The sequence below is a fragment of the Oxyura jamaicensis genome, chromosome 21, assembly GCF_011077185.1.
Source record: "Oxyura jamaicensis isolate SHBP4307 breed ruddy duck chromosome 21, BPBGC_Ojam_1.0, whole genome shotgun sequence".
NCBI classification, from domain to species: domain Eukaryota; kingdom Metazoa; phylum Chordata; class Aves; order Anseriformes; family Anatidae; genus Oxyura; species Oxyura jamaicensis.
This window is the reverse complement of record NC_048913.1, coordinates 6,410,801-6,437,364: the sequence shown is the minus strand read 5'-3', so window position 1 is coordinate 6,437,364 and position 26,564 is coordinate 6,410,801. Positions and strand designations below refer to the sequence as shown.

Sequence of the window (26,564 nt, the reverse complement as noted above, 5' to 3'; positions counted from 1 at the left end):
CGTGCAAGCTGCTCTCCGCTTTGATGGGGGCCTGCTCGGATGCAAATCCCTTTCTCGGAAACGTCGGGGCACCCTTTGATGGGAGGCTTGGGTGGACTGGGATGAGTTGGGTCAAGCCCGTGTATGGCTCCGGGTACCTCAGCGCCCTGAACAAAATGGGAAAACTTGAGGGAAAAGAGCAGCAATATCGTTCCTGGGTGGCTGTTAGGGTTTTATTTTGATGGTTAGAAAGCTCCATGCTGTGTCTTACTGGTTGCCATAATTACTCGCTTGGGCAGGGAGAAAACAGAGCCGGTGCAAAGCATCCTCCTCCCCCGTTTTTTTGTGGTTTTGGGAGCTTGCTGGTGCCCAGATGCCCCTTGCCAGATCAGCCTCCAGGTAAGGAAAAGAAAACAGAATGCAAGCAGTACATAATGGAAGGCTGTAAAAGGTGTCGTTGGCTTGGAGGGAATCTCTAATCAGGCGATGCCCAAAGACCATTTTAGCCGTATTTTCTGGTGCAGGGATCGCAGACGCGTCGTGTTGCGTGCCTCGCAGAGCCCTTTGCCAGAAACCCCAGCACCGAGGTGAGGAGAGGAAATCCCCTGTCGTTGAAACCGAGACAGGGAACAAGGATGTGGCCGCGTGGAAGTCGGAGGGATGGTGAGAAAAAGGAACTGGGCTCGGGGCCTCGGCAAGTCTCTTCCCCGCCTGGTACTCGTCCTCCCCCCCAGATGAGGTTGGGCCATGGGGTTTTTGCCCCTCCAGCAGCACGACAGCCTCAGCTTTTGCTGAATTTACACACACGTTTAGCCAAAGTTGCCTTTTTTCACACCGTGCACCAATTCCAGCGCCGCCTCCAGCACTTTTGCAGCCCTGTTTATTGCACCTGAGGGAACAGAGCAGCCCCTGGGGCTCCAGATGAGCTGATTTGTACAGCCAGATGTCTGAGCAGGAAAACACATAGTTAAAATTAATCCAGAATTTAAACAGAGAGAGCATGTTTTGGCTCATCCTGGTGTGCAATCCGTCTGCTCGAGCGCCCCTGTCCCATCTCGGCGAGGATTTGATCCTCGATTTACGCCCTGCAAACAGCAGCTGCTCGGCACAGGGCTGCGCTCTCCTTCCTGGTGGGTGCTCATCCACCCCCCCAGGCTAAACACCGGGCGCCTGGTTCACAGCTGGAGGGAAACCTTTCTGCTTTAAGGGACACTTCCTCATTCGAGGGGAGCTTCCCGATTTCAGGGATATTTCCTAGTGCGATTGAGTTCAGCTCTGGGGCAAGCCGGAGCGGGAATTGCAGCTGCCAATGCCCAGGGCACAGCAGAGCATCCTCCAGCCCCCAGAGAAACCCCCTTTTGTCCCCGTTTTTGGGGTTGTGTTTCGTTGCAGAGCCCCGTGGCAGTTTGCGGTGCTCTCCTCGGAGGAGGTGAGACCAGCTGAAGGGCAGAAAACCTGCATCACTGGGATGCTTGAGGCAGGAGGAAGCAGCCACAGCCTAAACTGTCTTTTCCTAGGGGACGTGCTGGGGGTTGTTGCAAAATAAGGCCAAAACATTCTTTTCTGGTGAGAAAGATGTTTTGCTCTGCTCTGAGAGTTAGGCAAGCGTGAGCTCCCAGGCCATCCCAGTGCAGCAAAGCTCATCGGCACCCAGCCCTCCTGCGGCTTTGTGCCTGTCCCCAGACTTTCGTAGCGGCTTCCATTCCTTCTGCCTTGAGGCAAATGCAAATTTTGGGAGCCTGGGGGCTGGGGGCACGGATGAGCAGCGGGGAGCACAGACTGGCTGCTCCCTCTCCTGCAGAAAGGGGGTGACAGCAGCGGGCGACGTGGGCAGCGTTACAGCCACCTCCCTGGCTGGCCGTGTGATTATTTCCCCGCGCCTTGGCCTGAACGGCTGCTGTTGAATTAACCCTCACCTGGCAGAAATTGGCACGTGCTTTATTCCAGCGGTGCCTAAACCCTCGTGCCGTGCCTCGTCTGGCGAGACCAGGCACAAGCCAGGCAAAGGCGAGCTCTGAGCCATTTGGAAACGTTGCAGCAGGATGCAAGAACCTCCTGCTGTCGGCGTTAAACCAGGGGCTCCAGGCGTCGGGGGTGATGTTTGAAACGGGCTCTGGACTCTGCTGCTCGGCTCCAGTTTTAGGGTTTGGGTAATTCAACGGGGAGCCCTGCGCACAGGTGAGCTGCTCCCCGGTGCCAGGGCTTGTCACTGGGTACGGCGGAGTCGCAGCACGCAGAGGACCAAAGCTTTTTGCTCTCTGGCTTTATTTCGGCATATTTATTCTGGAATACTTGGAATATTCCAAATACTTTATATCTTTTATTTGGAATATTTATTTTAGTTTTATTCTGCGGTGAAGCAAACAGCTGGGGGAGCCGCGACGGTTCCGTGCAGCGCCTTGCGCGTGGGGAGCCAGAGCCAAAGGGGACAAATTGCCAACTTGTGCTGGCTCCCACCATCTCGCCCTTCGCTGTGACAAGGCGCAGGTGTCCCGCTCCTCCCTTGTTTTTCTGAGCAGAAATATCGCGTCTGTGCAGCTCTCCCTCCTCGGATCCAGTGTCTAATGACGCAGCTTCGCACGAGGGCGGCTTTCCTCCTGTCGAAGCCAAAACAAAGCCCCGAGGAAGAGGGCTGGGAACGGCTCCTGGCGCCTCGCTGAGCCCCGCTCTGCTTACCAGCACGGAGGTGGGTTCGTGGAGGGCCCCTCTCCATCAGCAGCGCCTGCCTCGGCCCTGGCACTTGAGCAGCGCCCGGCTGCGTGCCCAGCAGAGCTGAGTCGCCCGCTCGCATTTGCAGGCTCCTCGCTGGCACCGGGTCCCCGAGCCTGCGGGGAGCGAGGAGAAGCTCAGCGTGGGGATGGTGTTGGGGGGATGGCTCCGGGGAGCTGCTAAGGTGGCAGCGGGGATCCCGTCGAGGTGAGCGCGAGGGTCCCAAAGCTCAGCCCCGGGGACTTACTGCAGGCAGGGCCCCCTGCCCGGGGGGCGGCGAGGCGCTGGCTCTGTCCCACGCGGCAGCGGCGCGCAGCCAGCCGGGCGTAGCAGCAGGCACGGAGCCGGCAGCACCTGCAGCGAGAAGGAGAGCCTGGCCGCAGGCGAAACGCAGCCGTGGCTGCTCTCTAACCCGTCCACCACGGGCTCTGCGAGCGGGGCTTTGCGTCCCCTCCTGCACCAAAGCACCCAGGAGCTGCTCCGGGATGCTCTCCAGCCCCATCCCGCTTTTGCCCCCGTCCTACACCGAGCCTCTTCTCAGCTTCCCTGTGCCACCCAGGGCCCAGAGCCTTTGAGCATCCCGGCTTCGGGACCTCTCCTGCCCTCCGCTGCCATCCCAGCAGCTTCAGCCACTTGTCTCTGCCTCTCCAGGGCTGAAAGAAGAGGCGAGCGCTGCCTCGTTTGCCCCAAAACCTGTTGTTGCTGTACCGGTGCGTTGAAGCCTTCGCTGCGTGCCCGCGGCCCCTTCCTGAGTCGCAGATGTGCGCAGTCAGGTTCGCCACCGTGCTTCCCTCCAGCCCCGGGGCAGGCGGGAGCTTTCCGTGAGCGGCGAGCATGCCTGCAGCAACCAGAAAATGGGATTTTATGAGTTAGGTACAGAAAGCTGCCTTGGGCGGCTGGAGCAGGGGAAGTTTTGCTGGGATCTCCCCTTCCAGCCCAGCCGCACTCACCACAAGCAAGCAGCAGGGCCAGGACCACCAGCAGGACCTTCATCTTCCTCTTACCCAGACCAGGGAGGAGAAACGACACCGCTCTGCCAACCTCCTTCTTCTGAAACGAGGTCAAATCATTTTAAAATGTGGAAGGAGGAAGGCAGGGGTGCCTCCTTACACCAACGGTGCTGCCTCTTGGCTGAAAGCAAACGCTTCCCGGTGCTGCCCCGCCGCCCAGACCTCTCCCCGCTCCCGTACCTCTGCTCCTGGCACACAAACCGTGCCTGCAGCCCCTCTGCTGAGCTTTTCCCTTGAAAGAAAAGAGCAAAACGCGCCGTGCTGCTGCCTCCTTCCAGCACCCCCGCCCTATTTTTGTTCCCGTCACAGCCCCACGGCACCACGGTGGGCTGAGGCTGGGGGCTGCTCACCGGGGGACGGCGACGGGCTCCGGATCCTCGCTGGCTGCCGAGTGCTGCCCTCCGGCTCCCGGCTGGAAGCGCCGAAATGCCTCCTCCGTCCCCGCACGCCGTCCTGCTACGCCCCTTGGCTCGCCGGCCGAACCCACCCTCTCCCCGCAGCCCGGCGTTACGCAGCCCAGAGCCCCCCAAACACCCTCCCGGTGCCACCCCGGGGCTCTCGGCAGCCTCCTGGTGCGCTCCCGGCGCTGTCTGCAACTTCTCAGTGCTTCCCAGGACACCCCAGCGCCCTCCCGCTGTCCCCCAGTGCCGTCCAGAGCTTCCCAGTACGCTCTCAGTGACCCCCCCAGTGCTGGCTAGGGACTGCCAGGCACCCTCCTTCTGCTGAGAGCAGCTCGATAACTTCCCGGGGCTCCCCAGTCCTATCCGGAGCCCCCAGGGACATTCCCAGTGCCCCCAGTGCTCTTTAGAGCCTCCCGTTGCCTTCCTGCTGCCCCCCAGCACTGTCTGGAGGCTCCCAGTACTCCCCCCAGTTCTAACTGGGAGGGCACTGGAGGTCTTTAGTCAGCACTGGGGGGGGGGAACTAGAAGGGTACTGGGAGGCTCTAGAGAGATCTGGGGAATGCTGGAGGGGATACTGGTGAGCCCTAGAGAGCACTGAGGTGTTACTGGGAGCACTGGGAACGTGCTGTAAGGGACCCAGCAGTGCTCAGGGCACCGAGCACCCTCCCGGCACCCGGTGAGCATCCGCAGAGCCTGCGACGTGCTCAGGGAGGGCAACGCTGGGCATTTACAGGTCTTGTGCCCTGCCCGGCAGCAGCTCGCCGGGGACGGGGATGGTTTAAGCCCGTGATTTATTTTCACACCGATTAAACTCAGCGCGGGTCGGAGCGCGGATCAGCCCGGGCGCGCAGCTCCAGGTGCCAAAATCCATTCGGAGCAGAGGGCAAACCCGAAGCATCTCCTCCTCCTGCTGTCCCCAGGCCCCGTCACCTGCACTTGTGCCGGGGGTACAGGCGGTAGCGCCCGCTGTAGCTCCGCAGGCTCCTCTTCAGGCACAGCCCCAGGCTGCGGTCGCACTCGCAGGAGAGCTGGGCGCACCAGGAGCCCTGACCTGAGGGGGTCAGCGAGCCCGGGGTCAGCTCCGGTTCTCATTTTATTTTATTTGAGGGGGGGGGGGGGGGGGGAAATCCGTTTTCAATGCCCCCCACTTACTGCAGGCGGGGCTGCTGCCGTGCCAGCCGTAGTGGTAGCGCTGCTTCTTGGCGTTGCAGCCGTGGCGCAGGAGGCCGTCGTAGCAGGTGTCGTGCAGCTGGCAGCACCTGTGCAGGATTTGGAGGCTCTCTTGGTTTTCCTTTTGTTTTTTTGTTTTTTTTTTTGTTTTTTTTCCTCCCTGCTTCCCCTATTCTCTAGATTTTCAGCCAAAGGTGCCCGCAGGATGGTAAGATGTGGGCAGAGCGATTTTAAGTGGGTGCTCACCTGTCCGTGGCGTCCTTGGGCCGTCCGTGGCCACCGATGCCGCAGTAGCAGCCGTAGGAGGAGTAATAGAGGAAGGCGTTTCTCCCGGTCACCTTCGTGAGCATCTTCTGCAGATCCCAGAGGTTCCCACCAGCCAGGGATGAGCCTGGGGGAAAAGCAGCGGGGCTGACACAACCCCTGTGTCCCCCCCCGTTAAAGCAGCGGGGATGCTTCGCCATCCTCCTGGTACCCCCCCGCGGGCTCTTCCACCACCAAATCGTTCTGCTGGGGTCTCACCTCCTGCGACAGGAGGGGGCTTGTCCCCGGGGGGGGGAGGGACGTTTTCTAGGGGGTCATTATGAGTTTCAGAGAGGTGGTGACGGGGGGAAAAGGGAAAGGTGGGAAACCCAGCAGGGCTGACCCTCATCGCGGCGTCGGACGGGGCTGGGGCCACCCTGAGAGCCAGGACACCTACCCCAGGCAGCAAGCACGGCCAGCGCAAGGAGGGAATTCATCTTTCCGACGAGCCTGGAAGAAGAAACCAAGCCCACATCATTTCCCCGCAGCATGGGCAAGGTTCTCTCCTTGCCGACCTCTCCTCTCTGCCCCCTCGCCCAGGGGCAGCGGCGGTGCCGGGCTGCGGATGGAGCAGGGAGGCTCAGCCCGGTGCTGCCCGGACTTTGGTGGTGGAGAGAGGGGGAAAAAAAAAAAAAAAAGCAAAATGAAGGGAAAGCAGGAAAAGTTGGAGCCCTCGAGGGATGCGGCCTGGTGTCTCCAAGAGCCTCTCTCCTCTGCTGCTCAACCCTGCTTTCCTACCTGCGCCTCCATCTCTCGCAGCGCAGCTTTTGGTTAAGGTAGGGAAGGGGAAAAGGGCACGAAGGAAAGCGATCCTCCATCCCTGCTCACCTCGGGGAAGCCTCCGCCGCTCACAGGACGCGTGGCCGGCCTGGATCCCTTTATACAGGGCTTGCCCCCCCCCTCTGCTGACCTGGGGCGGCCGGTCAGCTCGCCCCAGTTTTGCTGATGGGACTTTTCAGGAAAGGAGAAGGCGCCGTCCTTCCCCTTTACAGGAATGCAAGAACACCCCCGCGCCCCACGGGCCCCTGGTCGGTACCGGCAGCGATGCTGGGGAAGCAGCAAAAAAAAAAAACCAGCTCCGTGACAGCAGCTGAAAGGGAGAATCCCCTGGTCAACAAAAACGTCAACTTTTCTCAGCGAGTAAACATCAGAGGAGGGTCTCAAACCGTCTCCCACGTTTTCCCACTTCCTTGTCCTCCTCCAAAAGCACCTTTCTGCCACGAACTTGCCTGCCCGTCAGTGCACCGCTGTGTTTTGGCTCTGGGAGCGAGTTCGGGGAGCAGGAAGGGAGATGCCAAGAAAACCCCAGGCTCACCACAAGGAAATTATTTCGTTGGCAGACCCCGGGGAGCCTGGGATTCGAGCAGCTCCGTGGAGGGATAGACCCAGCTGAGAGGGGAGCAGCTGAATGTTGTGGCCTGCATCACATCTCCGGCTTTGGGGGGCTGCTTTTGGTACCGCGGAGCACTGCGCAGCTGGAGCGACAGGGTCAGGAGGTGCAAGAGGCTCTCACCAAGTGCCACAGCCCAGGTGCTGCTGTTGCGGCGCAGAAATCTCCGTGGTATGACAGAAACACACCACAGAGCACTTCTCGTGTCTTTTATTCACGTTTTTATTTAATTTTATTTTTTCTGGGAAATGAGATCAGAGGAGGAAGAGGCTGAAAATAAACGGTGATGTGTTTTTGGGGGAGCTGGAGGACCTCCAGGCCCAGCCCTCATCCCGCACAGCTTTGCAGAGAGGAGGGCTCCAGCTCTGCTCAGTGCCCAGACCACCCTCTCCTTTCCATGGCATTAAGGAAAACCACTCAAAATCCACACACACGCTGCTCCCCCCCGCCCCCCCTCAGCACTGGAGCTTGCTCCCTCGGCATCTCAGCTTGAAGTAGAAGCGGTAGGACTGATTGTAGGACGGCAGAGCGCCAGCGAAGCACGACGCCACCGCCTTGTCGCACAGGCAGGTCTCTCTCTTGCACCAGCTCTGCTCGTTACCTGCGGGGGACAAATGCAAAGGTCAGCGGTGGCTTTTCCGTCCCCCAAAGCTGGCGTCGGCCGTGGGAGATGCTGCGGTGGCAGGGGGGGGGTTCTGCGGGCAGCCCCAGCACCCTGCAGGGCATCATCCCCCCCCCCGCTGAACCCCGCCGGTCACTGCCACTGATACTCACCGCAGGCGATGTCCCCGTCGGTGACCTCAAACTGGTAGGGGGTTATCAGGGGGCTGCACTTGCTCTCTCGCAGCCCCCTGTAGCAGCAGTCGTGGGCACGGCAGCAGCTGCGGGGGGCACCGTGTCAGAGTGTCAGAGCCCTGCCCGGGCTTTGGAGTCATGGGAAGGAGCGGACGGCCGGGCAGCAGCAAAAAGTGACGGCAGAACGGTGCCAAAATCCCCCCCTCGGAGCTGCCAGCGAGGAGCTTTTGCAGGGCTACCCCGCAGCGAGGGTTTTCGGGGCCACTCACCTGTCGGTGGCGTCCACCGGGGTGCCTCTGCCCCCGATGCCGCAGAAGCAGCCGTACCAGCTGTAGGAGAGCAGGGCGCTCTTCCCCGTCACCGCCTTGATCATGCGCTCCAGCTCCAGAACGCTGCCACGCGCCGGCAGCAGCCCTGTGGATGGACAGAGGGACAGGGGGACAGGGGGACAGGGAGACAGGGGGACAGAGGGACACGCTCACACCGGCACAGTGTTCCCCGTGCAGCAGCCACACCGTGTTGCGCACCAAGCAGAGCAGTCTCACGTTGCTGCCCCCGTGCACGTGAACTCTTCTCGGGGTGCCAGCACGAGACTCTGAGAATCCCCCAAGCCACCTCTGGATTTTGTTTGCTTTTCTCGATGACCGAATTTGGCCTCGCAGGAGGTAACGGCGCTCTCCTCGCAGGCCCTGTGTCACTCGCATCCCTTGGCCGTCAGTGCCACGGCGCCAGCATCAGCCTGGGGTTAGGCAGGTGACCACGGGCCCCAGCACCTCTTAAAATAAATATCAGCCCTATGCCAGGCATCGCGGAGAAACTGCAACATTCAGCCAACACCTGCACGCCCCAAAATGTGCCCAAAACCTGTGGGTTTGGGTGATATTTATGCCGGGTGGATGAGATCCCAACCTCGCCACCCAACTCACCGCAAGCCAGCAGCAGGGCGAGCAGCAGATTCCTCATCTTGGCGGAGAAAGGAGCCGAGGCAGCGGGCGGCGAGCAGCTCCCTGGGGCTATTGAAGTAAGAAGGCAATAAAATCCCACCCTCCGGACCCGGCGGAGCTGAGGCTTCGCGGGTTTGCTTTATATAGATGGAGAGGAGAGAGGTCCACCCCCTCCTCTGTCCGCGCATCGCACAGCGGCTCCTTGTCCGCCCCCCTTACACCAAACCCAGACGGCCGCGGTGCTCCCTCTGAAACCTCGCTCCTGCTCTCCAGGCGGGCACGAAGATCACCGCCACGGGGTTAGGTGGCTGGAGAGATGGCACACAAGTGGTTTATGCCCAGAAGGTGAATGTCTGGCAGGGCGGAGGTTGTCACATCCAGCTGCAGAAGGCCATGGTGCCATTTCCAGGGGGTGCTTGGCCAGGGGACGGCGAGCGCCAGGGCCCGCTGTGCGGATTTATGGTTTTCTTCTCCTGACATCGGGGCACAGGAGACCCCCCGGGCCTCCCATGCATGGGCAAGGGGGCTGTGAAATGAGATCATCAGCCAAGCAGGCTGGAAGCGCCATGAAAACCCCATCGGAGATGCCTTTCGAGCACAGGTTATCGAATCACCGCGCCTGAGCCATGAGGCAAAGGGAGGCAGAGCACGGGAGGAGATAAGGAACAAAGGCGGCTATCACTTCTGAGAAGCCATGGGGCCAAGAGCAAACAGACATACAAGCGGGCGCTATCGGAATGTGTATGCACAGCTCCACCCTTGGTAATTAACCGTGCTAAGGAAATTTGGGCATAAAAAAAAATGGGCCACATGTATTGTATTCACAGGGTCACAGAACAGTGGAGCTTGGAGGCAGGCTTGGGCCCGTCTGGTCCAAGCTTTGCTCATGCACAAGCACCACAAGGGTTTCCCGAGGGTCCCGGGGACCCTGCCGCGTGCCACCGTGTGCCTGCAGCCTCTGGTCCCATCCCTGGGTGCCCCAGAGAGGAGCCTGGCTCTGTGCTCCTGTCCCCCGGTGTCTGTGCTCACCGCGGAGCCTCCTCCCTGCAGGCTGAGCAGCCCCAGCTCTCCCAGCCTCTCCCCCCCAGTGCCACCATCCCCTTGGTGGCCCTCGGTGTGGCCATGGGCTGGGGGGGGGCTGGATGTGCTTGGAAATGCTCAGGAAAATGGGACATGGGGACAGTGGGACATGGGGACAGTGGGACATGGGGACAGTGGGACACGGGGACAGGAGGACACGGGGACAGGGGGACATGGGGACAGCAGGACACGGGGACAGGGGGACACGGGGACAGGGGGACACAGGGACAGCGGGACATGGGGACAGTGCAACATGGGGACAGTGGGACACGGGGACAGTGGGACATGGGGACAGTGGGACACGGGGACAGTGGGACACCAGGACACTGGGACACCAGGACACCGGGACACCGGGACACCAGGACACCCGATAAATGAAGCCCCTAGCAGACCCACACCATCACTTTGGGCCACTTTGGGCCCATTTCTGTCCCTCCCAGCCCTGCGTGAGGTGCCCCACGGCGGTTTCCTCGTTATCCCCCCATTTGTTGCCCATTTCTTGCTTTCCTGCAAGGACACCTGCCCGCCGCCATCGGCAGCCTGGCTCTGCCAACTCTGAGCCAAAAAGCCCCCAGTGTGTTACTTTAACTGTTTTTTGTTTGTTTGTTTGTATTATTTTGTTTTCTTTTAAGGGGCGCTCGTGGAACCGGTGGGTTTGCCGTTTATTTGCGTGGTTTCACTCAGGTGAGGCTGATGGCACCGCTGTGAGGCTACTGCCAAGAAGGAGAGGGGCTAAAACCCGACCCCGAGCAACAACAGGGAGGGTTCAGCGCCGCGTCCTCAGCCGCGGGCCGCTTTTTGGGTTCAAACAGCGCGGTTTTGGGAACCGAGCCGGGTTGGCGCAGCCCCGACCCGGACATGGCGCCTGGAGGACCGCGGCCTGCGGCGCTCTGCCCAGCGCAGCCGCTCCTCTCTGTGGTAGCGGGGCGGGGCCCGGCGCGCGGCCGGAAGTGGAGCGGTCGCCTTGGCAACGCGGCCGTGTTGGGCGGCGGGCGGCAGGTGAGGGGCGGCCGGGCCGGGCCTGGGGCTTTTGGGGCCCTTTTTGGGTCTCTTGGGGCCTTTTGGGGCCTCTGGAGGCCTCTTGGGAGCTTTTGGGGGGCCTTTGGGGCCCTTTTAGGGACTCTTTGGGGCCTCTTTGGGGCCTTTTGGGAGGCCTTTGGGGCCTTTTGGAGGGCCCTTTGGGGGCTTTTGGGGGCCTTTTTGGGGCCTTGGGGCCTTTTGGGGCTCGGCTCTGCTGGGGAGCTGGGGCTTGACCCCCCCGCAGGGCCCGCTGCTCACTCCCCGTGCTGTGGGACTGTAATGTTTTTGCCCTCCCCCCCATGGGCTCTGCGGTTCCCCGTCCCAGCCTCTCGCAGCAGCACCCAAAGGTGACGCGTGCCGGGCTGGCACCGGGGTGAGCCTCTGACACGTGCGGTGCTGAAGGGGTTAAGGAGCCTCGCTGAGGAGAATCCCACCGTGGTGGCTTGGGGAAGGTTGGGTGAGCTGGGGGGTTATTCTTTAGGCCCCCAGTACAACGGGGGGATGTGCGGTAAGCCCTGCAGCGTGTTTAGGGATTCCTCTTCGCTGCCTCGGGGCTTTTGTGCCAGCATTTCGTAAATCAAACAGCCCCGCTGTGGGTGCGAGGAGGCTGCGGTCAGTTGCCTGGGTGCGAGTCCGTGCTGCTCTGCAGGAGCCCTGGCTGGGGAGGGCACTGAGCAGCCAAACAAAGCAGCCACGGCTGCAGTGTTCCCACAGAGCTTGTTCCCTCCCTTCTGCTTGTCATCAGATCATCAGGGATTTTTTTTTTAAGTGCACAAAGCAGTCGGTCGTCACCAGAAAGTCCACAGCGGGAACTGAATTTTTCGATTCCTGTAACTTTTCCTTCTGCTGCCCTCTCTGCAGGTGTCCTGGGAAGCAATGGCCACAGCAGCTCTCCTGAACTCAGCACCAGCTCTCTGCTACGTCCCTCCGAGCCCCTCAGCCCCTTTCTTTCAGTCAAACGCCGCCACCATGCACGTGACCCGGCCAAAATCTGCCAAAGGACGCACGAGGTCGGCCTTCGGTTACCCCGGGAGCGTGAACGCCTACCCCTGCAGAGTGCCATCGTCACCAGCAGCTCCCCACGAGTCAGGGAGCAGCCCGAGAGCCTCGTCCACAAAACCGCCGTTCCCACCTGGCCACGTGTCGCCGGAGGAGATCCCAGAGCTCCTGCAGCAAGTGCCTCTGAGGAGCTCCTCCTCGCTCAACAAGTACAGGGTGCTCCCCTCCATCGGCCGGAAGGGCGCGGGGGCAGAGCCGAGCGACCAGCACGAGGTGAGCTGGGGGCAGGAGGGTGCTCAGGAAACCCCAGCTCCTTCTGGAGGACGAGGATCTGCCAGCGGCTTGTCAGAAAGCGACGTCCCTGGTGAAGAAAGCTCGTGTGCTCGGCGTCCCCCCGAGAAGCTGGGAGGGAAAACGAGACGGGAGAGCCCTTCGTTGTCAACCCTAAGTCTGGAAGAACCGCTGCAAAATGAGCCCCAGCTGCTGCTGGCTGTTCGCTCTCCCTCCGGTCAAAGATTTGAACATTGCTTCAAGCCCACGGACAGCCTCCAGACGGTCCTGAGCGTGGCGGAACAGAAAACGGCGGCCAAATACGAGTGCTGCAGCGTCGAAACCGTGGAGGTGCCCCGACGGAGCTTCCCCGACCTCACCCGGTCCCTGCAGGAGTGCGGGATCCCCCCCAGGTCCTTGCTGTGCATCCGCCGGGCCGAGCAGCACGAGGCGGCCCCGTAGGCGCTCGTCGGGGCGGGATGCCTCGCTTCTCAACCACCGCGGCACCGTTTGGAGCTTGCAGACTTCCAAAAATTTCCCTCGGAGCTGACTGGTGTACGTGAAAGGCGGGTGTTGAAATCCCACCTCACGTGCACGTACCCGCTGCGAATGAACAGATCTTTTGTCCGTGCGTGTGATTACAAGTTCCTTCCCGAGTGCCGCCAGCGTTCGGCCTTTCTGGTTTTTTGAAACTGCTGATTTTTCGTCTCTGGAGTTTGTTCTCTTTTCGGAGCAGGAGGCCTCTTCCGTGTCCTTTTTGTTTGTTTCAGGAAGGTGCCACTTCCCAGAGGGGATTGCGTATCTGGGAAGACAGAAACAGAACTGCTTCACCCTGTGGTCGTCTTCAGTAGCTTCAGGAAGCTGTCGTCAGCCTCAGACATCTTGAGAGGCTGTAACTGAGGTCAAACCCTAAAACCACCTGAAAATAACAGCAAGGACGCGTTGGAGCTAGCAGATGATTGCCAAGTATTAAAACCTGCCTGTGAGGGCTCAGCTACTGATGGAGAGAACCTCTGTGCGGCTTTTAAGAGTGTTTTGGGGAGTGTTTGCTCGCTAAATGTATCACTTGGCTTTGTCCGAGGACTTGGCTCGCCCAGCAGACCGTGTTTTTACCAACCCGCCGTGGCTCTCGCGGAGTGGGGTCATTAAAGAGGCTGGCAGGGTCACTCGGCAGGCGTGGGGGTAAATACAGCGCGTGCGTGCTGAGAAAAACACAGCTTTCTGTGGGGAATTCTTGCGGTTAAAGGCAGTAATTAAAAAAAAAAAACGGACAGCTAGCCCCACGGTTCGAAGGTTGTGAGGTAAACCCAAGGTTGTTTACGTCAGGATATGTGCATCGGTACAATCACCAGTCTTGCTGTCGGGAAGAGGACTGTTGTGCAGGAAAGGTGAGCAGGCGCCGCGTTATCACGCTTAGACCAGCTTTAAAAGCGTGGATTTGGTGGTACCGCGAGCGATGGCCGCAGGGAGAACAGCAACCTAGCGTCAGCACGCAGGGACTGGCACCTGACTTTGTGTATATTGCGCTGCTTCTGGTTTCAGAGTCTTTTCGTAGTGTGTGAGTGAAATTAATAAAACCTTTTTTTTGGCTAACGTTTGAACTGAAAATGATTTCTCTGGAACTGAAAGTGATTTTTTTTTTTCTGCAAGTTTAGCATCGCCTTAAACAAAGAAATGCCCGGCAGCTGCACGTCAACACCTCGGAGGGCTCCAAGATCAGACGTTCACCTTGTGGCAGCTGCTGGCTGCTGCCCCCACCCCACCAGCTTGCGCCTCCCGTCCTCTGCTGCGCACCAGATCGCGGCCCTGCGCCATCCCCCTGCCGCTACGGACCCAAAAACCAGCGAGCACCGCCCAGCTCTGCAGAAAGCACCACAGTGAGAGCAGCGTGGCCCCCGCGGAGCAGTCCTGCGGCTGGAGGACGTTCCTCCCACATGCCTCCATCTCACAGGGAGCTGAGCGAGACAGCCTGGTCCTCTAACGAACTTAGGCAGCACCTCCAAAGCGTAGTTTAATTATTTTCTCTAAAAAACACATCAAGTCTCCCTCTAGGCAAACGCCGTGCAGGGAAAACACCTCGCTGCCCCGTTGCTCCCCCTCCTCCCTTCCCACGTGTGGGAGATGGAACGGCAGCACAAGAAGCGCTGCGGGGAAAGAACGGCCTTCGCCCGACTTCAGTCAGGGTCTGGCAGCGTTTAACGACGCCTGGTGGGCAGCTGCCTTGTTTTCACCCGAAGAATTCCAGAAATTCCCCACCAAATCTGCTCTGAGAAAGCCAGACACTGAAAACCCAGCCGGCCTCCTGGCTGCGCCCCTCCTTACCCGAGGCTTTTAAGCAAGAAGAAGGCGTCCAAGCAAGAAAGGAGCTGAGGCAGCGCTCGGTATGTGTTCTTTATTCCAATTAAAAGTACATTAGAAACAGCACACAGGAGCAGCAGCAGCTTCCCGTGACAATTCCACCCGATGCACTGCTGTCGCGAGGTCATTCAGCTGTACTACTAAAGTAGGTGATCGAAACATGTCTTCCACTCTACACGCAAGCACTCACTCACCTGCCACGTTAAATAGGTTTCCAACAGAATAAAAATAGATACACCCCAGAATACAAAAAGTTTAATTTTAACAGTTTTTTTTTTGTTTTTTTCCCCGCTAAAGCCTTTATACAAATTGATAAAAGGGTGCACGATTTCCTAAAATTTTAGGTACATTTTCAACGAGCCTTTTTTTACTTGGTAAAAGGATCCATGTTCCTGTCTTTGAACAGAATATGATGGCCAAAATTGCAAAGTAAATTCCTAGTTAAATTTACAATTTGTACATTTGTTTTGAAGTGATTCCTGCACGGAGTAGCAGGCCCATGGCTGCTCACGCATGTCCCGTTGCGGGGGGGGGGGGGGGGGGGGGGGGGTGCACCACTAAGTTCTAGGTCAGGAGCCTCCTTCTCCTGGAAACCAGGCTGGGGGAGCGACCCGCGGGCTTTCAGCCGTGCTCGCTAAAATGGTCCCAACCGAACTAAAAGCCGCGGAAGTCGCAAGGAATTCCTTCTCTGGTGAGGATCACCTCAGGGCAAGAGACTGAGGCCCTGCCCGTCTGCACCACGAGCACGACGAAAGCGGCGGCGCTCCCCCTCTGAAATTTGGCTGAGCAATTTAACTCAAAACTCTGATACTGAAACATCCTGTCCGTATAAATTTGGTGTTCTAAAGGTACGGTTTTTTTGGTCAATACAGGCTGCTTCCATTTTATTTTTATTGATTTCTTTAAGCCAGACAAATAGTTCTGTTACTGGTCAGTGAAGTCCAGCAGTTCCGTACATGATTCACCCAGAGCTTCGCAGCAGCATCTTAGAACCGGCACCACCTGCCTGAAGGTGACTCACCCCCACTCCAACGGGCGCTATAATTTTACGGAGGTGATTTTTTTTTTTTTTTTTTTGCCAGAATATCAATGAGTACAGTTCCCTTCACACTGTCCCTCCCTCCCCATCTACCCACCTATAGTTTGGCAAGGTTAAACGCTTCAGATGAACTTCTAGAGTACTTACTTCCGCACTGCCACCACTGCACCGCTTGACGTGCAGTGGCCATTCTAACAAGTCGAGGACAAAGTAAAACAAAATACCGCCCAGCGAAAGCAACACGGCACCTGTGTTAGAGAGCCTGACCTACTGGAGACATCCTTTGGAGAATTTACTTAACAAAAAAAAAAAAAGCTGGGCAAATCCATCAGGAAGCCAGAAATGAGTCTTAAGAGCTCAGAGGAATGCCAAAGAGAATGACATCCTATTTTGTACAGGTTGAGTTTTTCTAGCCAAAAAACAGCTGCCTAGGTTTGGTTTTTCTTTTTTGTTGTGTTTTTTTCCTTTTCTTAACCCACGTCCATTACATATTTGGCTGTTGAATTTTATCTGATCACATTTTGGCTGAACTTTACGCCAATTAAAAGCAATAAAGCTTTTTTTTTTTTTTCAGATTAGTTTTTGATAATTATATATTGCCTATTTTTGGCAAGTCTATTTCTTAGAATCAAAAGATCTTTCCATTTTAAGGCTAGACTAAGAAATGTTAAAAGCTTCTGTAAACATTTCCTCCCCATAGTTGCACACTTTGAAGTCCAACTGCAATTTTTAAAATGAGGTAATTTTTGTTTACTAATAATTGTAGTGGGAAAGGTTCCAAAACAGGGTTCACAACAGTTCCAACAGCTGTACTTCAGTTAGTTATCTTCTCGATTTCATCCAGGTCATCAGTGTCCAATTTGTTTATCTTTTTGTCTGTGAAAGATGAGAAATAAGTCACGCACCGTACCACAGAGCAGGGAAAGATGCTTTCTTCAGGTTCTCCTGAGTGCAGTTTTATCCATGAAACATTCATGCAGGTTTTAAAACTACACCGGAAAACTTTCTTTTCTCAAAGGCCCACCACAATACTCATGGTTACCAGCTCCATTTTAAGGACTATCCAGGTAACCAGCAAACAGACAACTGATTTCTGCTCGCACACTGCAGCAGCTCACAATCCTGAAAGTAACCTTTAGGTACTCGAGAGGCACCCACTGCATGCTGCCCTACAAAAACTGTGGCTCTCACAAGGAGTATTTTGTGGTAACAGCTCGTTACCCGCTTGTATGAGAACAAATAACTGCTTGTTGTGCAGTTTCTTTTCCAAATATTTCTTTTGGAGCCAACTGCAACGCAAAAATGCAGCTCGCGCTCTCCTGAATTCAGTTTAAGGCTCAGCAACCATTCATTAGTGAGATCTGCTCAGTATACAGCACGTCAAAATTCTGCAGAAGCATCTAATTTTAGAGAAATAAGCCTGAGGGTACGTACTGAAGTGTTCCTGGATTCTTTTGAGAATATTCATGCTGTGTTTGCTATCCACCATGTTGATAGCAAGTCCTCGTTTGCCAAAGCGACCCGTGCGCCCGATCCGGTGCAGGTAGGTCTCGTTGTCAGGATTTCCATCTTTATCCACAGGAAGGTCAAAATTGATAACAACAGAGACCTGCTCTACATCGATCCCTGGGAAAAGAAAGCATCAGATGCCATTTAAATCATTTCATAGCAGGAACAACCTCCTCTGGCCCAACCTGCGTTGAGTTTTTTATCAAATAGCTAGGTTATTCAACAGCTGAACTTCCAACTGCTTTCAGATAGCTGCCGTGCGCTTGTCTCCAGCCTGTGCAAAGACTTAAAAACCAGTCTCACGCTCTGAGACAACACCAAACGTGGGAAAGGAACACAGAACCTACAAGTGCTAACTGTAAATGACGTTGAACTGCAATACGAATTCCTGCTGGAGTTGGGTAGTTTCAGATTTCCCTGTTTTGGAAACAGGGAAACGTTTTTTTTTGTTTTAAACGTTTAGGGTCAGCAGTACAAGCTAGATATGGCACCAGCAACATACGAACGTCACGGGATGGACGTTTTCCTCTCAAGCTGCAGGAAGCCGACAAGGAGCCCTGTGTTTGCCCACAGCCACCTTTACGTGCACAGACCCAGGCAGCAGCCCAGAAGTCCAGGAATTGCTTTATGGAACCTTGTTTGTCCACGCAAGCTGCTGAGCAGTACTTCATCTTATAATAAAACACCGCTCCTGCCCGCCCTACCTCTGGCACAGACGTTCGTGGTCACCAGCACCTTCTCTTTGCCCTCTCGGAAGCGCTCTATGACGGCGGCTCGCTGCTCCACCATCATTTCTCCACTGAGCAATGCCACCTGGTGGCCTTCCTTCGAGAGCTCTGCCGCCAGCCAGCTGGCCGTCTTCCGAGTCTGAAACACAAAGAGAGAGAAGAGGGGTGTTTTGGGGAGGAAGTTTTAATGTTATAGGACATGGAAAAGCCTCTCTTGGTTAGACTGGAAGTTCCACGGCTGCTCGGTTTTGATGTTTCACAAGGAAATGGTTGCTGAATGCCCTCCCTGTCGCAATCTGGGCTCCCAGCTCGTATCAGACATAGGAAAACATGCATCTGCCACCGCAGGAACCCCTCTTTAAGGGAAGTACATGATTTTTTGGTGCTCACCCTATGAGGAGACTGGCATTACATATGTGCACCAAAGTCTCAGGACCATTGTCAAGAAAACAAAACTACTCAGCTTGAAAGCGACAGGCTTTGGGCAGAATGAAGCTGTGAAGCCCAACAGAGGCTCTACACCGTGATGAATTAAACCATTTCCAGTGTTGTTTTTCCAAGCTCTGGTTGTGTCTGACACCTCAAGATAGCTTTAAAGCAAATTGTTGCAGCAGTCTCCAAATGCAGGTTTTATCCTATCCGAGCAAGCTTTGTGGGCTCAGCTGGTGCTATCTGCACTGTTTTTCTAAGAGCATCTTCCATAAAACAGAAAAAGCCTCGGAATAATTCCTGGAGAGATCCCAGCTGTATAACAGCCAATTACCAGAGGGAAAATGGCCCCAGGAAAAACCGTGTATCAGATAAACCTCAAGACTTTCCCATCCCTCTCTCTGCCCTAGTTTTATCCACCTTCCAACCTCACTTTTATTTTTTCTCTAGTTCTGACCAATATTGTTTTGGAAAAGGCTGCATTACTCTGAGCTTCGCTTCAGAAGACTTCAGGAATAAAAATGGCCATTGTGGATTGGCCATTTCTTTGAGTGAAATCGGGATTTCACTCAAAGAAGGAGCCAGAAAAGCCAAAGAAGAGAACAATCTGTCTCCTTGGTTACCTTTAGAAAAAAAAAATGGCCAGATTTTTAGCACTGACAGGGTTCTACCAGGGTTCTTAGGACTAACATTCCCCAAAAGGACTCACATGGCAGAAGATCATGGCCTGCGCAATGGTGATAGCGCCATAGATATTACAGAGAGCCTGGAACTTCTCATCTCTGTTATTGCACAGCACATAGTACTGCTTAATAGTGTCCAGGGTCTCCTCTTCTCGCTTCAGTTTGATAATGTTTGGGTCAGGAACCATCTTTTGAGCAAACTTCCACACAGAATCCTCAAAAGTGGCTGAGAACAGAAGCATCTGGCAGTTCCTGGGGAGCATCCTGCAAGAGAAAGCAAAGTGGGCAGGGTCCCCACGCAACAACACCGTGGCCCCGTGACACCCTGATGGGATTTCATGCCCCAGGCAAGGCAGAACAATATCCTCAGAGCTATTTCCACGGCAGCAAAGGCTCGTGCTTTTCTCACCAACACCCGATCGTTCCCACGTGGAACGGAGACATCCAGACTCACATTCTTAAAAATGAATAAGCCTTACTCCAGGGACAGATGTTTTATTCTCCGAGAAAATTAAACTGCTTGTCATCCCCTGACATTCTGCCTCTACTAGCCGTTAGGATTACAGCTAAATGTATCGTTTTAATCTTGTTGCTTTCTCAGGAAAGACACCGGCCAAGAACGCGGCCCCACTGTCCCGACGTTACAAAGCAGCTGTCATTCGGAGGAAGAAATAGTTGCCTCCCTACCCAAGGCAATGTTCACCGAGTCCTTACCTCTGAATGCGAATGCTCTGATCCTGATGGCCCTGGGTTGCTATCATCACATCAGCCTCGTCTAAGACGAACACTTTGATTTTCTTGGGGTCTATGAATTTCAGCTTGGAGCACCAGTCCAGCAAAGTGCCAGGCGTGCCGATTACAATCTGCTCAGAGATCTTGTGACCTCTCTCCACTGCCAAGACACAAAGGAGATCGTTCGCAAGGTGGCTCTCTCCCCCTCTGAACGAGCCAATTTCACCATTTGACTGCTCTACGGTACACGTAGCTGACAGGTCAGCTGTCCTAGTGCTACAGGTCCCCTCACAGGTGAGACAGTGAGTGTGTGAAGCACACAGGACCCACTGCTTCATTCCAGCTTCAAAGATTTAACAGCCAGCACAATTCTTTTAACTCAGCTGTTAGATCGCATCTCCAGACTGCACGAGCCATCCGGAACAGCTCAGTGCAACTCGTATTTAGCTGAGATTGCGTTAAGGAAGAAATCGTGGTAAAGCCAAAAATATTCATCACTGCCCCAGTGCCACCCTCTAAGGGACTTCAAATCTGTGTTCAGTACAGACCTGGTGACAACAGGACTCGGCAGTGCTCACCTCTAATACAAAGCCCAGCTGGCTGATTGGCATGTTTTAAAAGCGTTATGTTCCCGTGCTGTATTGCCCCCCCACTTTTGCAGCCTGTTGGTGGTGTTTCACCTTACTCACATTTGTTGCCTCGCACAGCATACGCAAGCTTCAGCTCTGGGTAGAACTTTCCCATCTGTTCGATCACTTTTCCCGTTTGAAGTGCCAGCTCGTATGTTGGGGAAAGGCACAAACACTGGAGGGACAGAGGAATAAGGAGTGTCAGACGACCAATGCCCTGGGCAACACTACAACACCTGCTTTCAAAAACCCTAATTCGAACACTACAGAGGGCAAACATGCAAGGAGCTGACCTGGTTGTGAAAACCTATCCAGTTCTGTGTTCTGAAACTATGGCAAGGAGGTTATGTACTACAGTCACCTGGCAACTGGCTTGCTGTGTTCCGTTCTGCTTTTTAAGACCTGAGAATACAGATTGTCTGCTCGGGGACAAGCACGGATAGTAGTAACAAGGAATCTACCACCTATATGAACAGCATTTTTTAAGGAAAGACTCCTGGACATGGTAACAGAGCTCAACTATCTTCTGAGGACGCTGAGTTTAAAAAGTCCCTTTCCAGGCACTGTCTGCCCTATGGAAGAAGGCAGCTGTCTTCTCTTCCGTCCCAAATTACACTTCCTCAACCGCTCTCAGCCTGCAGCGTTTCTCTGATTTACTTCCTCCCAGGATGATAACTGCTCACAGGACAACGGCATCCTGAGCAACAGAAGGGAGGGAGCGTCGGGAGCAAGCTGCTGGCTAAAATCCACATCTGAAGGCTCCCCACGCTGCCAGCTGCTGCTGAGTGCTTTACAGAAAGAGCACTGTAGGGACAGGTTCAGCAAGCCGGGAATTTGCTCTCAGAGGTCCCAAGAGAAGCCCAGCCTCCTCACGAGGTGGCCCTGCGCCACCCCAAGCCCCACAGAACCAGAAAAGTTACCTGTGGGTACTTGTTCGCGGGTTCGATGCGGCTGAGCATGGCGAGGACGAAGGCAGCCGTCTTGCCAGTACCAGACTGAGACTGCGCGATCATGTTTTGTGGGCTGCAGCAACAACACAGCAGAGTTAAACACCAGCGTGAACCCAACCGAACGAGCCGCCCAGCGATGCCAGATGACAAAGGCAATGCAGCGAGGGGAGGCTTAAACCATTTCAACAGCTTTTAGACGCATCGCCGTGCTGTGTGGGTGCCCACTGTGGGGCAGAGGTTGGTTTCTGCCCTCTGCCAACTCTCTTTCAGCCCAAGTGACCTCCCAGTTATGGAGATTTTGGAGAAAAACTGCTGTTCTCTGGCAGGACTTTTCCATTAAGCACATCTCCCCCCTGGTGTTTCAATACTTCACACCTTACTGCTCAGGGGTGCAGAGGAAAGCCTGCCCAGCAGACGATGCAGCACCTCAGCTACCCCCACCCAGCCCGGACTGCTGGAGCCGTGCTCCCTAGCAGCTTTATTTCTCCCTGGATTTACCAGTAGCAGCCCTAGGCAAAGGAAAAACCCAAGGCAGCTGTCACAACAGAAATACTGGGGCCGGGGAGCCCTTCACCACCCTCCCATCCCATGGCACAGCAGATCTTTCAACCCCTTCCTCTACAGACAGGGAGCAGCAAGAGGCGTGTACGTACGGTTCGGCAAGCATCATGGGCAGGGCGTTCTCTTGGATTTTTGATGGTCTGTTGAAGCCCATGGCATAAACTCCTTGCAGGAGCTGCGGTTTCCTGAAAACAGAGAGGTTTGCTTTTAGGGTTTGCCTTCAAACCCCTTCGAGGGAAGCATCCCAGCAGGCAGCATTTTGGAAGAACCGAACAAGGGTTGCTCGGCGCTCATCTCACTGAGGTCAGCACGATACCACCAGGTGCCTCTAACCATTATTCCAGCCACGGGACCTTGTTGTTTGTTTGCTTTTGAGAAAGTTACCCTCCTAAGTGCTGTGAAGCTGTGGGGGTGTATCAGAAAGGACTTCCCTGTTCACACCTTGTTACCCATGGAAATCTAGGTACTTCTCCAGCTGAACAGGAATGCCAAAAAAGCTCACGTTTCCCACTCAGATACAGAAGCAGCACCACGCTGCTATTCTGAAAGCTGAATGCCACAGCCTATTAAAATCCATTCGGTTTTCATTTGTGGACAAAAAAGGAGAGAAAAAAACCTTCCAACCGGACCCAGAGCTGCCAGGCTCTGCGGGCCCAGTGTGATCGCACTGGTGAGTGTGACAGGCACCGGGACGCTGCAGCAGCAAGGGAGAGCACACAGAATCACAGAATTTCTAGGTTGGAAGAGACCTCAAGATCATCAAGTCCAACCTCTGACCTAACACTAACAGTCCCCACTAAACCATATCCCTAAGCTCTACATCTAAACATCTTTTAAAGACCTCCAGGGATGGTGACTCCACCACTTCCCTGGGCAGCCCGTTCCAATGTCTAACAACCCTTTCGGTAAAGAAGTTCTTCCTAACATCCAACCTAAAACTCCCCAAGCGCTGCTTGGAACAGAAGCTTCACAAAAAAACCCCAAACCACCTCGATTTACTAAGTCAACCTGCACGCCTGCCTTTCACACTGCACGGAAAACTTGGTTTCGCAGCTCCAGAGGCTTCTGCTGGGCTTCTCGCATGTTCTAAAGCAGCTTTTCAGACAATCCCAGGGATCGTGGGGTAGAGACCACTAATCCTGTCCTTTAGGGCAATCCCTCCTCAGATCTCAGCACCAAAACGATCGCTCCTCGAAGACTCGAGTATCAGACAAAGCGGCCTCTGTCGCTAGTCCTCAAACACACTGCTCTTTCTGCGAGGGAGCTTTCTAGTCTCAGCTGGTGCTTATGCAGCCAAGGAGATTCAAGAACAACCTAAAATCCAGGTCATGGTGTCAGCAGACCCTTACTGCCGACTCACTGGAGTGCTGTCAGCGGTGTGGAGAAGCGAGCGCTTTCCACTCCAGGCAGGTAACGCTTTTCCTGCCCACCGTTTCCTCCTGTTAAGCACTCCCCACTCAGCACAACACGCTTTTTAAAAAGCTGGTATTACTTTCAGGGGATGGCTCGAACAAAAGCCCTTTGAAACATAACCTTGTGCCGCTCAGCAGCAAGGACAGAGCCCGGCTCCGCTACAGTTGCCAAGGATACACAGACTTACAATGACTCAATTAGTCCGCTTGCCCCTGTCATTAACTCCCGTGGACTGTTTGCCTTCTGAAAGATGGGAATTAGTCTAAAGGGCACCACAGGCTCTCAGGTTTTTGGGAGACATTCAGCCACGAACGTCCCTGACGCCACTGGAAACCCAGATAACCGCAGAGGGAAGACGAGCACTCTCCCCTTGCGCTGTTCGCTGCTGGATCTTCCCAAATAACCCAAGAACGGGAACAGGAGGTGGTTGTGCTCGTCACCTCTGCCAGTAGAATGAATTTCCCGTTTCCCTGCACGCCCAAAGAACAGGCACATCGCAGGAAGGTGGACTCTGAGCGTCCCAGCGCTGGCTGGAGAGCCTGCAGGGAACTAACTTGGCGGTGGTGGCCGTGGAAGGACAGCCCTCCCTCTGCTCAGCCCCTCGCACCGACCGCACGCAAGCTCCACCAAAAATCACCCGTTAAAATCCAGAATAGCGTGGCTCGAGCTGATTATAGAAGGCAACCAGGGCGTAAAAGGAGCTCGTTTCAGGTGAAGGCCTTCCCAAGGCACCAAGATGAAATAATTCTCCTTGCATTTCAATAACACGACACGTGATATGCTCATTTCTTAACGACAAATTTGCAGCAACTTAAACCAGCAGCCTATGCACTTTTTAGTGTTTAAGGTAGCCAGGAAATCTAACAGGGCACGAGGAGAGACCACAACCATCTGGTCGGCTCCAGACTCGCGTCTGTTCTCACAGGCTCCTCAGAACAAGTCAGCACTGCCCCTGCTGAGCTCAACAACGCTTCCCCCAAGCGTTTGGGCCAAAAAACGGGCTGCAAAACAGCCACAGGGGAGCCTGTTTAAATCCTTCTGCTCTCCAGCTTGATGCAGAGGAGCTCCTGGCACCACAACCTGTCTCACAGTCCCGAGCTGACGGCACTTACAGGCGCAGTTCCTCGAAGGACTTGACGGAGTAGAGGGGAGAGTTGGGGTCCCTCTGCAGCACCTCTACCTGGTTGGTGGTGTCCACCAGGTTGCTGCGGATGAGCTTGTTGAGCAGGGACTGGGTGGCTCTGTCCTCTGTCAAAAAAAAAGGAGGTGGGAAAATGGTCACGGCCTGTTTCAGCCGCTGCTCCCGCTGAAATGCTGCACGGCACAGCCGGATGGAAAGGACGCGCTGCACCCAACCCCAGAAATACCCATTTCAGCCATTTCAGAAATGCAACGTCTTGGCTGCTTCTGAAACTCCAGCTCGGGGTTATCCAACGGCTCCTGCACCCAGCCCTGCCTCTGAGGACGCTGCTGTCCCCTCACCTCTCTGCACTCTAATCCAAGAAATCTCCCAAATTATTACAGGACCCAACGGCTTGAAAATTTACAACTAGGTCCTTGGGGCAGGAGACAAGATCATCCACCCGGGGACGTAAGGTGGACTTACTTTAGGTACCTAGGAAAGAAATCTCTCTTTCCACACGCCTCACCACGGCATTCACCCGACCAGCACCCACCTTTCTCCTCATCCTCCGTCTTCTCCACATTGTCGTCTGCCTTGACGACGACAGCACCTGAATTCAAAGAGAGGGGAGTGGGATTTAGGTTTGGAATTCTGCAGAGCTGCTCAGCAAACAGCCCTGTGGCTGCGCAGCAGGAAACCCAAGCAGAGCTTGCTCTGCACGGCCAAATCGATGCCGGTGCCTGGTCCAAGGCAAACACACCACGAAATTTTGCCATCAAGACACAGGCAGAAAGAGCTAACTCTCTCAAGAGGTGGATAGTTAAGTCATTGCAACTGGCTAAGCAATCTTAGCCTTCTGGTTTTTGTTTTCTTCTTGCAGTTTCTTGACCGGTCGGCTGTTGCTCGGCTTGGACTCCACCATTTTCAGGGGTTTCCCCTCTGTCCCTGAGGGGTTCTGCTCCTGCTCCGAACGGGAATGTGGTGAGACCGCCACAGCGAGTGTAACTCACCGTTGGAGTCCGGCTTGGCTTTGTCCTCCTTCAGGTGCAGACTGCTGAGCTGTGGGCAAGGAAAAACAGCGGGGTCAGGTCCCTGCTGGGGACAGGAGCGAGGATGGGGACGGGGGCTGAGCATCCCCAGCGCAGGGTCTGTGGCGCTGCCGGGACAGCGTGAAAGACAGGGCACAGAAATGGGGGCAAAGGAAGCGTTTGTGGGGCCCGAGAGGCAGCAGGACCCTGAGGTGAGGCAGTGGCTGGACGCGCCGTAACGGGAAAGGATGGGGGGGACGAAGAGAAAGGAGGAAAAAAAATATATATGTATTGCCCCCCCCGTCCTGAGGACCCGGCCCCGCGACTCCCGAGGCTCCCGAACGACCCAAAAAATGGGGGGAAAAAGGGAAAAATCGCGTCTCTGCAGCGCTGCCTGCTCGCTCCGAGGAGGCTGCGGCCGCCCCCAACGCAGCCGGGCCCCGTCTCCGCACCGCTCCTGCACCGCTCCGGCACCGCTCGGGGCCCCGACCCCGCACCGCCCCGCACCGCCCCCGGTTCCCGACCGCCGCTCACCGATTCCGCCGCCGCCTCCTGTTCATCCACGGCCAGGGCCCAGGAGTCGGTGGCCATGGCCGGGCCGGGCCGGGCCTCGCTGCCAGCAGCCGCAATGGCGCTGGGCGCGGGGAAGGCGCCTGCGCCGCGCTTCTTCGGGCCGGCCGGCAGGCACACGGGCAGGGCGGGCGCCGTTCCGGGACAGGGACGTTCCGGGGGCACCTCAGGAGGACGCCGGACTTGGAGAGGCCTCCTGAGGGCTGGCATCGGCCCGAGGCCTCTCAGCGGGAATAGGCCTGGTCCCGCATGTGATGTTGGGCAGGGGTCTGCCCAGGCCTTCAGCGGCCTGACCCCGCTGCGTGAGGATGGGATCAGCCTGAACATCGCTGCGCAGGAATGATCCTCACCCTCCTCTGTGGGTCTGGGATGAGCCCGAGCTTCTTATATACGCTCAGCCCTTTGTGATGTGGGGTTGAAGTCAGTCCGAGCCCCCCTCCTGAATGGACAGGGACCCGGACCCCTTTGTGATGTGGGGATGAAGTCAGTCTGAGCCTCCCTGTACGGGAGGGGTCCTGGCCCCCTGTGTGATGCGGTGTGGGGCTGGGGTCAGCCCAAGCCTCCCTGAATTGGAAGGCTCCTGGACCCCTGTGTAGTGTGGTGTGGGGCTGGGGTCAGCCTGAGCCTTCTGTATGGGCCTGGTCCTGGCCCCCTGTGTGGGGTTGGGGTCAGCCCAAGCCTCCCGTGTGGGCTGGATCCTGGCCCCTGCGTGATGTGGGGCTGGGGTCAGTCTGAGTCTCCT

At 55.9% G+C, this 26,564-nt stretch overlaps 5 protein-coding genes across 11 annotated transcripts; 1 reads left to right on the top strand and 4 right to left on the bottom strand.

Annotated features, from left to right (window-relative positions):
• Nucleotides 1–1,876: 1,876 nt before the first annotated feature.
• On the bottom strand, nt 1,877–4,797 carry LOC118177279 (phospholipase A2, membrane associated-like). Of its 5 annotated transcripts, none has more exons than XM_035344854.1 (6): nt 4,049–4,795; nt 3,639–3,755; nt 3,397–3,526; nt 2,936–3,061; nt 2,656–2,804; nt 1,877–2,576 (listed from the first exon to the last, which is right to left on the bottom strand). In XM_035344854.1, exons 2-6 carry the CDS (start codon nt 3,679–3,681, stop codon nt 2,119–2,121), a joined length of 906 nt encoding a protein of 301 aa, XP_035200745.1. In that variant the 5' UTR covers nt 3,682–3,755; nt 4,049–4,795; the 3' UTR covers nt 1,877–2,118. The 5 variants fall into 5 exon arrangements, with proteins under 5 accessions (XP_035200745.1, XP_035200746.1, XP_035200743.1 ...); XM_035344855.1 differs by having other exon boundaries at nt 3,639–3,732; XM_035344852.1 differs by having other exon boundaries at nt 3,639–3,735; nt 4,049–4,793.
• Nucleotides 4,798–4,939: 142 nt separating this feature from the next.
• On the bottom strand, nt 4,940–6,174 carry LOC118177280 (basic phospholipase A2 Cdr-13-like). The gene is made up of 4 exons (XM_035344858.1): nt 5,970–6,174; nt 5,516–5,660; nt 5,252–5,358; nt 4,940–5,150 (listed from the first exon to the last, which is right to left on the bottom strand). Exons 1-4 carry the CDS (start codon nt 6,061–6,063, stop codon nt 5,026–5,028), a joined length of 471 nt encoding a protein of 156 aa, XP_035200749.1. The 5' UTR covers nt 6,064–6,174; the 3' UTR covers nt 4,940–5,025.
• Nucleotides 6,175–7,294: 1,120 nt separating this feature from the next.
• LOC118177281 (phospholipase A2, membrane associated-like) lies at nt 7,295–8,795 on the bottom strand. The gene is made up of 4 exons (XM_035344859.1): nt 8,684–8,795; nt 8,027–8,171; nt 7,737–7,843; nt 7,295–7,563 (listed from the first exon to the last, which is right to left on the bottom strand). The coding sequence occupies exons 1-4, from the start codon at nt 8,718–8,720 to the stop codon at nt 7,418–7,420; spliced, it is 435 nt and encodes a 144-aa protein (XP_035200750.1). The 5' UTR covers nt 8,721–8,795; the 3' UTR covers nt 7,295–7,417.
• A 1,874-nt stretch (nt 8,796–10,669) lies between these two features.
• On the top strand, nt 10,670–13,276 carry UBXN10 (UBX domain protein 10). Of its 3 annotated transcripts, none has more exons than XM_035344681.1 (2): nt 10,670–10,780; nt 11,663–13,276. In XM_035344681.1, the coding sequence occupies exon 2, from the start codon at nt 11,678–11,680 to the stop codon at nt 12,530–12,532; it is 855 nt and encodes a 284-aa protein (XP_035200572.1). In that variant the 5' UTR covers nt 10,670–10,780; nt 11,663–11,677; the 3' UTR covers nt 12,533–13,276. The 3 variants fall into 3 exon arrangements, with proteins under 3 accessions (XP_035200572.1, XP_035200574.1, XP_035200573.1); XM_035344683.1 differs by lacking the exon at nt 10,670–10,780 and adding an exon at nt 11,151–11,174; XM_035344682.1 differs by lacking the exon at nt 10,670–10,780 and adding an exon at nt 11,272–11,426.
• A 1,172-nt stretch (nt 13,277–14,448) lies between these two features.
• Nucleotides 14,449–25,927, bottom strand: LOC118177193 (ATP-dependent RNA helicase DDX19B). Its single transcript, XM_035344680.1, has 12 exons — nt 25,787–25,927; nt 25,235–25,283; nt 24,778–24,834; nt 24,214–24,349; nt 21,781–21,873; nt 21,098–21,200; nt 20,238–20,352; nt 19,531–19,708; nt 18,843–19,080; nt 17,681–17,843; nt 16,902–17,093; nt 14,449–16,343 (listed from the first exon to the last, which is right to left on the bottom strand). Exons 1-12 carry the CDS (start codon nt 25,841–25,843, stop codon nt 16,282–16,284), a joined length of 1,443 nt encoding a protein of 480 aa, XP_035200571.1. The 5' UTR covers nt 25,844–25,927; the 3' UTR covers nt 14,449–16,281.
• Between the last annotated feature and the right edge of the window lie 637 nt (nt 25,928–26,564).

Excerpts from the sequence above, each read along its gene's own strand:
- LOC118177279 (XM_035344854.1), bottom strand. The coding sequence starts at position 3,681 with ATGAAGGTCCTGCTGGTGGTCCTGGCCCTGCTGCTTGCTTGTG. Across the intron at positions 3,062-3,396 it reads GCGAAGGCTTCAACGCACCG|GCTCTCCTTCTCGCTGCAGG; the intron begins GTACAGCAACAA and ends GCCTGCGGCCAG. Across the intron at positions 2,577-2,655 it reads ACGAACCCACCTCCGTGCTG|GAGGAAAGCCGCCCTCGTGC; the intron begins GTAAGCAGAGCG and ends TGGCTTCGACAG.
- LOC118177280 (XM_035344858.1), bottom strand. The coding sequence starts at position 6,063 with ATGCTGCGGGGAAATGATGTGGGCTTGGTTTCTTCTTCCAGGCTCGTC. Across the intron at positions 5,359-5,515 it reads CCCAAGGACGCCACGGACAG|GTGCTGCCAGCTGCACGACA; the intron begins GTGAGCACCCAC and ends AATCCTGCACAG. Across the intron at positions 5,151-5,251 it reads CGGCAGCAGCCCCGCCTGCA|GTCAGGGCTCCTGGTGCGCC; the intron begins GTAAGTGGGGGG and ends TGACCCCCTCAG.
- LOC118177281 (XM_035344859.1), bottom strand. The coding sequence starts at position 8,720 with ATGAGGAATCTGCTGCTCGCCCTGCTGCTGGCTTGCG. Across the intron at positions 8,172-8,683 it reads CGCCCTGCTGCTGGCTTGCG|GGCTGCTGCCGGCGCGTGGC; the intron begins GTGAGTTGGGTG and ends GTCCATCCACAG. Across the intron at positions 7,844-8,026 it reads CCGGTGGACGCCACCGACAG|CTGCTGCCGTGCCCACGACT; the intron begins GTGAGTGGCCCC and ends TGCCCCCCGCAG.
- UBXN10 (XM_035344681.1), top strand. The coding sequence starts at position 11,678 with ATGGCCACAGCAGCTCTCCTGAACTCAGCACCAGCTCTCTGCTACGTC.
- LOC118177193 (XM_035344680.1), bottom strand. The coding sequence starts at position 25,843 with ATGGCCACCGACTCCTGGGCCCTGGCCGTGGATGAACAGGAGGCGGCG. Across the intron at positions 24,835-25,234 it reads AGCCAAGCCGGACTCCAACG|GTGCTGTCGTCGTCAAGGCA; the intron begins GTGAGTTACACT and ends CTTTGAATTCAG. Across the intron at positions 20,353-21,097 it reads CCGCGAACAAGTACCCACAG|TGTTTGTGCCTTTCCCCAAC; the intron begins GTAACTTTTCTG and ends CTGTCCCTCCAG.